The 14,145-nt window shown below is 41.0% G+C and overlaps 1 protein-coding gene across 6 annotated transcripts in view; it reads left to right on the top strand.

Annotated features, from left to right (window-relative positions):
• DSE (dermatan sulfate epimerase) overlaps positions 1-14,145 on the top strand; it is a 105,083-nt gene that overhangs the window by 76,666 nt on the left and 14,272 nt on the right. For 4 of the 6 annotated variants that reach the window (XM_019831105.3, XM_003986481.6, XM_023254275.2 and 1 more), the window contains 2 exons: positions 792-999; positions 3,312-5,990. In XM_019831105.3, coding sequence (XP_019686664.3) covers positions 792-999; positions 3,312-5,061 — 1,958 coding nt within the window. In that variant the 3' untranslated portion in view covers positions 5,062-5,990. Of the gene's footprint in view, positions 1-791; positions 1,000-3,311; positions 5,991-14,145 lie in introns of those variants that run through there. The other 2 variants (XM_045057929.1, XM_045057930.1) reach the window with 2 other exon arrangements.

The raw sequence follows: 14,145 nt of genomic DNA on the forward strand, positions 1-14,145 counted from the left end.
CTAGCTGTAAATTCTGTAAATACAGTCATGGCATCTTTTTAGGAGGGATTGTGTGTTAAAAGTCAGCCTGTTCTCAACAGCATTTCTCTTTTTGTTCCCTCTACAATGTCTGTTCTAGTACCAATTATTCCTGTCTGGCTCAGAGTTGCCTCCCATTCTTCAAGAACACCTGGATCATATCCAGTCTTACCTGCTTTTGTTTTGCTGACCTATTCCTGTATGATCTTTGCATTTTCTAACTTCCAGCAGTATGTATTAGCAGGCTCTTCTATGGGAATTGTTTTCTTCCTATAGAACTGGAGTTTCTCCCTTAAACCTTATCACTTCCACTTTATTGGATGCAAGATTGAAGCACCTTCTGTCATTATCTTGGCGTAGAACGTGGGTTGAGTTGGTAGGAGAGCTGATGTTCATTCCAGGTTCTGGAGCTCACCATGCACCAGAGGATAGATAGCCTGTGTGTCTACGCAAATATAATTACACGTAGCATGGACATTGGAAAATGAGGAAGGGGGCCGTATACATGTGCATTAGGAATTGTGGCACTTCCATTACCTATAATAAGCTGCCACATAACAGACACAAACTTGTACACAAGATTTGTGGAAGGGCTTCAGAGGGATTCTGATTAACTGGGCTGGAATAAAGCCTGGACATTGTGTTTTGGGTTTTTTAATCCAGGATACAGAATTGATTCTAATTTGCAACCAGCATTGAAAATCATTGTTTAGATCTTCATGGGAATATGCAGTCTTACATTTATCTTAATTCTGTCAAACCTCTTACCCCAGGGTTTCAAAGAACTGTGGCTATTGCAGACTCCAATTACAACTGGTTTTATGGTCCAGAAAGCCAATTAGTGTTCCTGGATAAATTTGTCATGCGTAATGGCAGTGGTAACTGGCTGGCTGACCAAATCAGGAGGAACCGTGTGGTGGAAGGTCCAGGAACACCATCCAAAGGCCAGCGTTGGTGCACTCTTCACACGGAATTTCTCTGGTATGACACGTGGGGCTGTCTAGGGGGGCAGGGAGGGGGGAATTGGGCCCTGGGGATACAGGGTGCTAGTTTATTGCAATTAAAAAGAACAACTATCTAAAGTACTTTGTAACCCTTTCTCCATGCCCCCTCCCGCCTTGCAGCTTCAATTCATATCACAGCCTTTGACACTGCTAGAAACATTTAGAAACAGTTCCTTACATGTAAGATCTCATCACTGTTTGCGGTTTTTGATTTTCTCATGCTGGGAGATGTCTTGGGCTCACATATTTAATAGATGTGCATGTTTTGATTTCCATCATTTTTGAAATCATATAAAGAGAAAAGCACAAAATTTAGACTGGAATTTACTCCGACAATCACACCAAAGAAATAAATAAATAAAGGTAGTAAAATGTTTTGTTTTAGTAAATGGAGCATTATAATCTTCTAATAGCAAAGCTGTTACTAAATTTTCAAAACTATTTAAAAGTGTTTGACAGTATTTGACAGTTTCACTTTGATAATAAAAGAACCATGTAATTTTTTTTGCCTTAATCTTTTAAGCCCAGAAAGAGAAGCCAGGGCCTCCTGTTTAAAGTTCTGCCAAGTATATTGTTGGCATCCAATAAGTTAAAATAAAAATTACAGGGAACTGGTTAATCATTAATCCTTGATGTCTTTTCAAGCTATTGAAATGTGTATTCAACTCCAAGATCAGCTTCTGTGGTTTGCTCTACTTCTCTTCATTATTTTTTTTTTAATTTAAAAAATTAAGAGAGGACAAAGACATTAATAAAGTTAAAACTGGTTATCCTTTAACCAGCATTTTAAAAGACTGTTGTCACAGATAAAATAGTAATTTGATGTGATTTCACTTACCCTAAATATATGACCAGGAGAGCCCTATAAAGCTGACTCTAGGAGTCAGATTGATGCTAAATCTCACTTGGTTCAAATTCTGCCATTTATAGGAATATGCAAAGTGACCAAAGTCAGAGAAGTATTACCAATTTGTTTTATATCTAGATTTGTTAAATCACAATAATTAAGTCAACATTATTAACTAGACCTGAAAAGAGACACAATTTCTGATGGCCTGAGATTCTAGAACAAGAGACAAAACGGCCAAAACCAAACACCAGTAAGATTAACTCTACCATTGGTGATTGATTCATTTCAGAGAAAAGTATCTAAGAGCTAATAATCTAGGCCTGCCTTTCTTCCCTTGAGCAGTAAATCATCCAGACCTGTCAGAAATGTTATCTCAAATCATCAAAAGCAAACAGTCTTGTTTATGATTACTTTGGGGGCCTCTCTGAGCCACAAACCTGTGTTCTTAATCACTGTGAAAGTTTAATGTTAATTATTGTATAAATTTGACAATTAGCATTTGTCATAAATAAAAAAATGAGAGGCCATTTATTGTCCAAAATGCATGACATCATCTGCAGATTAAAACAAAACCTGTGAGTATGGGTAGGTACTAGTAGCCACAATTATAAATCTCCTGGTATTAATAGTTTCTTGAATTTCATCCACTTGCATTTGTTTTTTTTTTTTTTTTTTTTTTAAGTTTATTTATTTATTTTGAGAGAGAGTGCACACAAGCGGGGGAGGCGCAGAGAGAAGGAAAGACAGAATCCTAAGCAGGCTCCACCCCATCAGCACAGGGCCCGATGTGGGGCTCGAACTCATGAACCATGAGATCATGACGTGAGCTGAGATCCAGAGTCAGATACTTAACCGGCTGCGCCACCCAGGCGCCTGTCATCCACTTACATTCTTACGTGTGGTATTGGTAGTAAATTTTATCTAGGGTGTGAAATTCAATTCTATTTAAATCTATTTTTTTAGAAGGTGAAAGTACTCTACCAAACTTCCAGTAATATCAGCCATGACAGAACAGTACTTCCTAACAACTTGAGGCTTGTTAGAGTCTAGATCCTAACACGGGGTTCTCTAGAATAGGCACCCCTGGACTAGTTTAGATGGCAACTTAATTCTGTGAGCCCTGGTCATTTGGATGGCAGTTCTGAAATCGTTACGTGAAGAACGTCCCTGTAGTATGAACAGCAGCAGCCATTTCAGGCTCAAGCCCGAGGATCCCACGGTGTGAAGTACTCCTCTCCCACTCAGCAAGGGTGCTCCCCTGTGCATGCTTATCCACGGGTGTTTCCGGAAATGTCCCGAATACAGAATACACTGCCGGCCCTCTGGGGAGCATTGTGTTGTTTCCTCCAGCCACGTCACAAAGTGGCATCACAGTCCTGATGTGTTATTTTAACTTCCACCAGAAACCCATTTCATTGTTTAAAAATGAATCCTTTCAGGTATGATGCCAGCTTGAAATCTGTTCCTCCTCCGGATTTTGGCACCCCTACGTTGCATTATTTTGAAGACTGGGGTGTTGTGACTTACGGAAGTGCCCTGCCTGCAGAAATCAATAGATCGTTTCTTTCCTTCAAGTCAGGAAAACTGGGGGGCCGTGCAATATATGACATTGTCCACAGAAACAAATACAAAGATTGGATCAAAGGATGGAGAAATTTTAATGCCGGGCACGAGCATCCTGATCAAAACTCATTTACTTTTGCTCCCAATGGTGTGCCTTTCATCACTGAGGCTCTCTATGGGCCAAAGTACACCTTCTTCAACAACGTTTTGATGTTTTCCCCAGCTGTGTCAAAGAGCTGCTTTTCTCCCTGGGAGGGTCAGGTCACGGAAGACTGCTCATCGAAATGGTCTAAATACAAGCATGACCTGGCCGCCAGCTGCCAGGGGAGAGTGGTTGCAGCAGTGGAGAAAAATGGAGTGGTTTTCATCCGAGGGGAAGGTGTGGGAGCTTATAACCCCCAGCTTAATCTGAGGAGTGTGCAGAGGAATCTGATCCTCCTTCATCCACAGCTCCTCCTCCTCGTGGACCAAATACACCTGGGAGAGGACAGCCCCTTGGAGACCGCCGCAAGCTTCTTCCACAATGTGGATGTTCCCTTTGAGGAAACAGTGGTAGATGGGGTCCACGGGGCTTTTATCAGGCAACGGGATGGTCTGTACAAAATGTACTGGATGGATGATACCGGCTACAGTGAGAAAGCAACCTTTGCTTCAGTGACATACCCTCGGGGCTATCCCTACAACGGGACAAACTACGTGAATGTCACCATGCACCTCCGGAGTCCCATCACCAGGACCGCTTACCTCTTTATAGGGCCGTCTGTAGATGTTCAGAGTTTCAGCATCCACGGGGACTCCCAGCAACTGGATGTGTTCGTAGCCACCAGCCAGCATGCCTACGCCACTTACCTTTGGACAGGAGAGACCACGGGACAGTCTGCCTTTGCACAGGTCATTGCAGATCGTCAGAAAATTCTGTTCGACCGGAGTTCAGCCATCAAGAGCACCACTGTGCCCGAGGTGAAGGACTACGCTGCTATTGTGGAACAGAACCTGCAGCATTTTAAGCCAGTGTTCCAGCTGCTGGAGAAGCAGATCCTGTCCCGAGTCCGGAACACAGCTAGCTTTCGGAAGACCGCTGAGCGCCTGCTGAGGTTTTCAGACAAGAGGCAGACGGAGGAGGCCATTGATAGGATTTTTGCCATATCGCAGCAGCAGCAGCAGCAGAGCAAGTCAAAGAAAAACCGAAGGGCAGGCAAACGCTATAAATTTGTGGACGCGGTCCCTGATATTTTTGCACAGATTGAGGTCAATGAAAAAAAGATTCGACAGAAAGCTCAGATTCTAGCACAGAAAGAACTGCCCATAGATGAAGATGAAGAGATGAAAGACCTTTTAGATTTTGCAGATGTAACGTATGAGAAACACAAAAACGGGGGCTTGATGAAAGGCCGGTTTGGACAGACGCGGATGATGACAACTCGCAGCAGAGCCCCTTCCGCTTCGTACACCAAACTATTCCTGATCCTGAACATCGCTATTTTCTTTGTCATGTTGGCAATGCAGCTGACTTATTTCCAGAGGGCCCAGAGCCTGCATGGCCAAAGATGCCTTTACGCAGTCCTTCTCATAGACAGCTGTATTTTACTGTGGTTGTACTCGTCCTGTTCCCAGTCACAGTGTTAGCGCTAAAGCCATGCGTTGCCGGATCGTTGTGTGGTCACAAGAGTCTATGCAAAAAAAAAAAAAAAAAAAAAAAAAAAAATTGCCCTAGTTTGTTACTGGAATTTTTATCTCAGATTCATTTTAACAAATTAAGGGGAAGATTTTTTCATACAAGAAAGCAGGGATATGGAGAAATCGGAATTGGAAAGGCAAAGGTTTATCAGAGGAAGAAGAGTAGCTTGGTTGTCCCATGGTGTTTCTGGAAGTAACTGGCTTGGCTAAGTTAGCAATGCATATAATACTACCCTTAGAAGAAACAACAAGTCTGATTTTAAGTGATATTTTTTCTTGAGAGAAAAGGATTTAGATAGATTTGGGTTTTATTAATATTAATTTAATGATGTTTAGCAGTTTCCAGATACTATTTTATGGCAAAGACTGAAGCCCACAATAATGAGAAATTCAGAAAAATTTTAATGGTGGAATCATGTTGAAAAATAAGTATTGCTAAGTCCTGGGATGGCAGTGTTCACTTCCTTGGAGGGTAGTTCATCAGGGAAGTGACAGCAGGATCTGCATAATGGATTACTATTCGGACAACATAATAAAATGATGACAGATGATCATTAAAAAATTGAAATATATTTTTCTGTAGAAAACACATCAGTGAATGAATATTTCCTTGATGTTGGTCTCTGCGCACACATAATGCATCCATTTGTTGTTCAATAAATAAGACAGTTACAGGCAATTTAATTTTCTATTTTCCTTATATGGAAAACTGTTATAGACCCAGTGACTCAACTTCAGAATAAAATATTTTATACCCCGAACGTTGATTTCAATACCAAAGAAGATGGGGGAAGCTAAAGTTTGGATATGATTCTTATGTTTTTTTAATAGAAAACTTTAAGTTTATTTTGCTAAATAAACATCATAATTATGATTTATCTGTAGTGTCTTTCTTCATTGTTGGATTACATTAAATGTGTGTGCAACAGTTTTGAAATCTTTGAAGAGAGCTGTTTATTTGGACCATGCATCACTTATAAAGTAGTGTTTGAATTGAAAGAAGTACTTTCTCTGCTATGTACCTTTTTGTTGTCTAATCCTATTTTAAACATTTGGAACAAAAGCCAACTTCTGATACTTAAATACCAAACTTAAAAACATAAACTTGCTATAGTTATTTTAGTTAAGTTCTCAGGTGGTAACAGGAGCACAGAGTACTTGAAAACATATTCCACAGTTTATATTTCAGCGTAAGAAAATTATCTACTTCCAGGGAAGTTACGAGTAAATTATCTGACATTCCACATAGTTGAGTCTTGCAGATTTCCTCCTTGAAAACAGAAAATATGCTTAGCTCAAAGTTTACAGTAAGAACGCATGCACTGATTTGTAGGTTTAAAATAGTAATGGCGGTCTTTTTCCTTGTCCCTTTCGTTCATGGACATATCAGTAAGTAACAGAAAACAAGGAAATGGAGAAACTCTTAGAATCACCTTTTTTGCGGTTCAATTTTGAACCTTCTTACGTAAAGTAAACCCAGGTTTTAACTTTTAACTGTGTTTCACTCATTACACTTGGAATCTAGAAAATGACTTCTGAGGAAGTATTTTTCCTTCTTTCATGGAAGAAGTCTCTAGGGAGGATGTCATTACACACTGTTTAAAAGAATAATGTTTTCAAAAGAATAATGCTTCCGTTTGTCCTGCATGGATGCTGTTACTGGGATTTAAACTTGCTTTATGTGACAGTTTCTCCGTTTACTTAACCTCATTCAAGATTCCTCTCTTCTGTTTTTCATTCAAAAGGATGAATTGTCTGAAATGATCAAAAGCAAATTTAGGAAGAAAAAAAAAGGGAAAATTGCTCTTTGAGGCTACCAAGCCAACCTGATCTCAGATCCAAAAACTCAAGGCATACTTTCTAATACCGATTAAAAGCGCAAGCGAGTGCCACATTCAGCTCTCCTTTTGTTTTCGTTAGGTTGGGGCAGACAGTGAATTAGTCATCACAGCATGGCCCAGTCTAACACATTAGCTCATTTTTTAAGCAATTTTTAAAAATATGGTAATCATGCGTCCTCGAAGCAAAATTCATTAACTGGGTTTTTTTCCCCTTCTACTTGGACCTCATATTTCACTTAAAAGAAACTTCCAGAGGCAGTGTCTTAAGTGGTTAAATAAAAAAGAAAATGCTGAAACAAATCACAGCTCTTGATAGTGAGACATGTTTTATATCAGGGATAGTGCATACTTGAATAAAACTAAGCAACTCTTTGTCCCAGAAAACCAAGCAATGTTAAATCTCCCTTGTAACGGAGTAATCAATTATGGAATCTGTTTCAGGGCTGCTCACTGAAAGGAGTGTTTCAAGTTCACTGAATAATATGTAAGCTGTTTTTCAGGGGATTGGCAGGACTCTAGCCTTAACCTTAAAAAAAGTTTGGGAATTAATAGCATACACATTTTGTGCAGTGGAAGGGGCATGCGTATTCCCTGGTTGGTAACTGATTAGCTTACAAACAGCCATGAAGATGGATGAGACGTATCTACTAAGAACATTCTTTTGAGATCATTGTTATAATTGTTAATAAAGTCGGTGGCAGGCCTTGTTCTGGAACTGTTTTAATGATTAAAACTTACTGTATTGCCTAGAATATTGAATTAATTCTTCCACGAATATTTAGTCATGATTTTAAAGAAGTAGCAAATGTCCTAAGTTTGATAGTTTTAACAGAATATCATGCACACTGAATGTTTTTTTGAAAGAAAAATTTACATTATGATTTAATCTGTTAAAAAAAAAAATCTTGATAGTTTACAAAACTGCCCACAAAGGAATTTGAGATTTCTCCAAATTTTTCAGAGAAACCAAGTTGTGAAATGTTGTATTTGTAAGTTAAAAACTACATTCATGTTTTTCCTTAGAAATATAAACAAGATTAAAATGGATATGACGATGGGGAATAGGCCCATGTAATTTATCATCTGAACTAGGCACTTTGGAGAGTTAAAGGAAGAGCAAACTACAGATATAAACCAAGAATGTTCTGGGAACACTAGGACATATGGTCATCTATGCCATAGACAATTAGTTAACTCAGGAAATGAAAGAGGTTAGGGAGGTGCGTGCAAAGGTCTCACTTGTACTTTAGTGCTAAAAAAGGAACTTGAGATGATCTGATTGTGCCTCCAAATTCTACAGGTGGGGAAACAGTCTTCAGCAAAGGGGCTTTCCTCTCTCTCACTTCCTGTCATGCTTATTCCTGCGCTCATTCCATTTCCATTGGCCAAGTCCATTGGCTTGATTCTCCTGTCTTTAGGATCATGTTGAGAAGAGGTCAGTTTCTGCAGCTTGTTTAGCTTACTGGCAAAGATAAATACTTTCCCAGCAGTGTTTCAGCTATTTGCTTTATGCTGTAACACAGATGAACTGCTGACATTTCTCAGGAAATGACTGCAAGGAATCATGCAATCCACTCCATAGTCTAAATAGTTAATTTTCGGTCCTCTATTTTAACAGGTTCAGACACATCACCACTTGAAGAACAAAGGTCGAAGTTGCACTGTGACTTTCTTGTTCTTCTGGGCTGTATAGTTTCCCTCTCTTTTGGGGAAAGAGGTTTTTGGGGGTTTCTTTTTTAGTTTTAGATTTTTTCCCCAAGTTATACACATACATGATTAAAAAGGTAAAATCGTACTAAGAGCCTTGCATTTTTATTTATTTTTAAATGTTTATTTTGAGAGAGTGTGCAGAAAAGCGCAAGAGGGGGAGGGGCAGGGAGAGATGGAGAGGAAGAATCCCAAGCAGGCTCCAAACTGTCAGTGTAGAGCCCAACACAGAGCTTGATCTCACGAATCATGAGACCATGATCTGAGCTGAAATCAAGACTTGGACACTTAGGGGAGCCTGGGTGGCTCAATCGGCTAAGCGTCTGACTCTTGATTTCAGCTCAAGTCATGATCTTACAGTTCGTGAGATCCAGCCCCGTGTCAGGCTCTTCTGCACTGACAGTAAGGAGCCTGCTTGGGAATCTCTCCTTTCTGTCTCTGCCCCTCCCCCACACGTGTTCTCTCTCTCCCTAAATAAATAAACATTTTTTAAAAATTAAAAAAACAAAAGGCAGACTCTTAATCAGCTGAGCCATCCAGGTGCCTCAAAAGGCATGTAATTTTAAACACATCCTGCCCACTCGTTTTTCACTCTAGGTTCATGCTTTCCAGAAGTAACTAATTTTTGATTGTCTTAGCTGCCCTGTCCGTTATGTCCTTGTTTATGATAAGGTCTAAAACTTCTTACCAGTGAAGAAGAGGATTTAGCTCCCTTGTCCATCTCCTCTCTCTTCACACCTGTTTCATTCACCCCCAACCTTCTAACAGAGCTATCATAATTTTTGGTTAAGTCACCATTCAGCATTTCCATACTTACCACCATAAGTAGGACCTGCGGGTTAGCCATGTAGAGCACTATCTTGCTTCTTTCCATGTAGAACTTGGAAACCAAAGTTTCCCCAAGGTTAATGACTATTTCTTTTTTCCATTTGCTTAGTTGTCAAGCAATTTCATTTCATCTCCCAGTTTTTCCAATAGGGGTGGGACTCTCCTCCCTCTATGTTCAGTCACCTCTATGTAATCGGATAGCCCTTTGTGTTCTTGGGACCAGCCCTCCTTACATGTTAGTTGTGCTCAGATCTCTTTTCTCCATCATTCTGAGGATTCTGTGTGCCTTTTTCTGTGTAGATCTTCTGCTGCTTGAACTTCATGCTTCCTTTTTCTTCATTAATATCTCTTTTTTTAAAAACATTCATTTTTAAGAATTGAGAGATAGAGCAAAAGCCAGAGCATAAGTGGGGATGGGACAGAGAGAGAGGGAGACACAGAATCAGAAGCAGGGTCCAGGCTCTGAACTGTCAGCACAGAGCCCGGTGTGGGGCTCGAACCCAAGGACCACAAGATCATGACCTGAGCTGAAGTTGGATGCTTAACAGACTGAGCCACCCAGTTGCCCCTCCTCCCTGAGATTTCTGAGGAAGAACACGTGAGTGGTAAATATCTTGCCCCTTTGCATATCTGAAAAAAATTTTTATTCTCTCCTTTTGATCAATCACTTAGCCAACAACTACTGCAGGTTGGAAATAACTTTTACTGAAAATTGTGATGGCGTAGCTCCATGACTTCCCAAATGTTACTGAGTTTTCTCCTGGACAGAGCAATTTTCAGCAAAGTCTCCACTCTCCTCCCTGGTTACTTCAGCGGAGGGATGCTGGGGGAAGGAGGCGCTTAGTAAACCTAACTAACTGTGTTCTCAAGGTCATGGAGGAAGGGAGCTAGAAGTCTCACTTAGTCTCTGATTAAGCTCAGCATCTCCACTCTCAGCTGTGTCGTGTCTTTAATTCAGAATCCCTCTTCTCAGTCTCTCTGGAGAGGCAAAGCCTCATCTTCTGCTGGAGTCCAAGTGTGCCTCTGCCTGCTCTATGGTTGGATTTTCCACTTCCAACTGCATTTCCCCCACCCCCACCCCCGATCAGGGGCGCCTCCTGCCAATTCCTGAGCCCCCTTGCAGTGCTGCAGAGCAAACTGGCTTATTTCTGTTGACAACCCCATTCTCTTCTTGCTTGGATTCCAGCCTCCTCTTTAGTTACCATCCATCCATCCATCTTCTCTCAGCTTCCACAGTCTTATTCCATTCTCCATTCATTCATTCTACAAATATATATATATATATATATATATATATATATATATATATAATTATTTTTTTTATTTTTTATTTATTTTTTTTGAGAACCCACTTAGTGCCAGGCACTGTTCTATTACTTAGAATATTACATTAGTGAAACAAAGATTCTGCCTTCTTGTTGCTTATGTTCTAGGGATGGGTCTGACAAATTAGCATAATTTATAAGTGAATTACATAGCCTATTAAAGGATGATAGGTGCTGGAGGATGTAATTGAGACTGAGAAGGGAAGGGTGTAATTTTAAATAGGGTGGTCAGGGTAGGCTCCATTGATGTCCCCACTCCCGTTCTCCTTTTCATTTTTAAAATGCTTTTACTGTCAATTTAGTGGAGTCTCAGGAAGAAACAGATATAAATTGATATTGAACCCAGTATGTTTAACTGGAAGCACCATATCACTTTTTAAGTGAGTTGGTAAATAAGAATGACAACAGCACACTTTTACTGAGCACCTACTATGTTCCAGGTACTGTTTTAGGAGCTAGAAATTTGGTAGAGAACAACAAAATAGAACCTGGTCCTTGGGTAGTTTATGTTCTGATATGAGGGGGTGAGAGGGAGAGGCAAGTAACAACCACAATAAAAATATAATATGTCCAGTAGGGTAAGCATTATGGAGAATAATGGGAAGGGATGTAAAGTGATGGTGAGCTGGTACTGTTCTATAAAAAGTGGTTTCATGTGTGATACATATGAGCAGACACTTGACAGAAAGGAAGATTTCTAGGAGAAGTGTGTTCCAGATGGAACAGAAGTTACAAAGGCCCTGAGGTCACTATGTGTTTGATGTGTTTCAAGAACAGGAGGCCAGTGTGGCTGGAGCAGAATGGGAAAGGGGAGAATATTGGGAAGCAAGATCTGATTATACATTCCTTCATGGATTGTAGCAAAGCCTTGGATTTTGAGGGGGAGAAGTCAGTGGGAGATGTGGCCAGCTGCAGGAGAAATAGCCAGGGAGAGGTGAGTCCAGGAGCTTGTATATTTTCTAGACACCCAAATGGTCCTAGAATCCAGGAAGAGGCTGTGGCTGTAGATAGAGTTGTTGGTGCCTTTTTTTTTAAGTTTATTTATTTTGAGAGAGAGAGAGAGAGAGAGTGGGGGAGGGTCAGAGAGAGAGGGAGAGAGAGAGAGAATCCCAAGCCGGCTCCATGCTGTCAGCACAGAGCCAGACGTGGGGCTTGATCCCACGAACCATGAGATCACGACCTGAGCCAAAATCAAGAGTCAGACGCTTAACTGACTAAGCCGCCCAGGCGCCTCAGTTGTTGATATCTTTTTAAAGGTTAAATGGAAAATCCCTAGCTGTGTAAGGGGAGAAATGCATTCTTGGTAAGTGGAATAGCATAAACAGATGTATGAAAAACCAAGACCTATTCAAGGATTGACCCAGATTGATGTGGTTGGCTCATAGGGCATGAAATGGGGAGTGGTTGAAGATGAGACTGGAATGGAAAGCCGGGAGAATATTAAAGTGGACTTTGAAAAAATAAATAAGTAAAGAGGACTTTGTATGGCACGTTAAGGAGTTTGGACTTCATTCTGCAGTGAGGGCTCCTCAACCTTTCTTATGCTTCAGCATAACTGAGGGATACAAACAATGCCTATTACTGAACCAACATGGCAGTAATTTTTACCAGGTGGGACGTGTGGATAGGGTGGCTAAGGGGACTTGAAGGAAGGGAGGTAATGATAGCACACATCCATGTGTGTATGTGTGTGTGTGTGTGTGAGGTTTTGAAAAATCCTTGAAGTGGTGCTCATATGCCCCATTTCCCACCCATTCACTCTAGTGGAAGTTTTCCCTCTAGTTGGAAATCACTGCAAGCAATGGAGAACCATTGAAAGATTTTCTTTTTAAATAGACAGATTTGCATTTTATTTTCATTAAATTTTTTGAGCATTTATTTATTATTTTTTGAGAGACAGAAAGAGACAGAGCATGGGCAGGAGAGGGGCAGAAAAAGAAGGAGACAGAATCAGAAGCAGGCTGTAGGCTCTGAGCTGTCAGCACAGAGCCCAATGCAGGGCTTGAACCCACGGACTGTGAGATCATGACCTGAGCTGAAGTTGGACACTCAACCGACTGAGCCACCCAGACACCTCACAGATTTGCATTTTAGAAAGACAGCTTTAGCTTCAACACAGGATGGACCCAATAGGGAAGAGACAGGAAGTTTTTTGCACAGTCCTTCCATAGGTAGGAGATAATTCGCTCTTTAAGTCTAGAGAGGGAATATTTAAGATCCAGCTCACAGGCAAAACATGTGACCAAAGGGATATATATTTTGTGGAAGGATAGGTCAAAAGATGATAAATCCAGGGGCCCTCAGGATGTATGTGTCTCTGCGTCCCATTTACTGTAGAAGAGCACAGTTGCCTGGCACACCTCTGCTCCGATCCTCTTGACTGTCCCTTAATAAGCTTCGGAAATTGTCCAAGTCTTCCTGCCACTTCTATTTTCAGCCTGCCTGTTTCAGTGACTCCACATAGATTGGTGTGGTTGGGGTAGAGGGTGTACGATGGAGGGTAGTGGAAAACAAGACTAAAAAATTAGACAGTGATGGGTGCCTGGGTGGCTCAGTCGGTTAAGCTTCCAATTTTGGCTCAGGTCATGATCTCACAGCTTGTGAGTTCGAGCCCCAAGTCGGGCTCTGTGCTGACAGCTCAGAGCCTGGAGCCTGCTTTGGATTCGGTGTCTCCCTCTCTCTGTCCCTCCCCTGCTTGCTCTCTCTCTCTCTCTCTCTCAAAAATAAATAAACATTAAAAAATTTAAAAACATTAGACAGTGGGGTAGAGGAGATGCCCCTTCTCTCCCCTTAATTTTTTAAATAGTACCAATTGTATGGGCATTTTGATTAATGCAGGCAGTCGAAATACCTTCTAAATGGGAAAATTAGAGGTGCTCCTTCCTCCTCCTGCTGTCTCTGGAAGTTATAGGGCAACTTTGTCATGGAAGGATCATGTGACTTTAATGGTGAGCCCCAAAGGAAACACGAATGATTAGGGATGGGCTATTGAAGCTTTGGTTTAAGGTGGATTTTCTTTTTTAACGTTTATTTATTTTTGAGACAGAGAGAGACAGAGCATGAACGGGGGAGGGTCAGAGAGAGGGAGACACAGAATCGGAAACAGGCTCCAGGCTCTGAGCCATCAGCCCAGAGCCCGACGCAGGGCTCGAACTCATGGACTGTGAGATCATGACCTGAGCCAAAGTCAGCCGCTTAACTGACTGAGCCACCCAGGCGCCCCAAGGTGGATTTTCTTAAGGCAAGAGCTTCTAAAAACATTTCAGTCAGCTCACACTTTCCAAATTAAACAAGGAGAAGTGATTTTAGTATATATTTAGGAATTATTTTCT

This window comes from Felis catus, chromosome B2 (assembly GCF_018350175.1).
Source record: "Felis catus isolate Fca126 chromosome B2, F.catus_Fca126_mat1.0, whole genome shotgun sequence".
Taxonomy (NCBI): Eukaryota; Metazoa; Chordata; class Mammalia; order Carnivora; family Felidae; genus Felis; species Felis catus.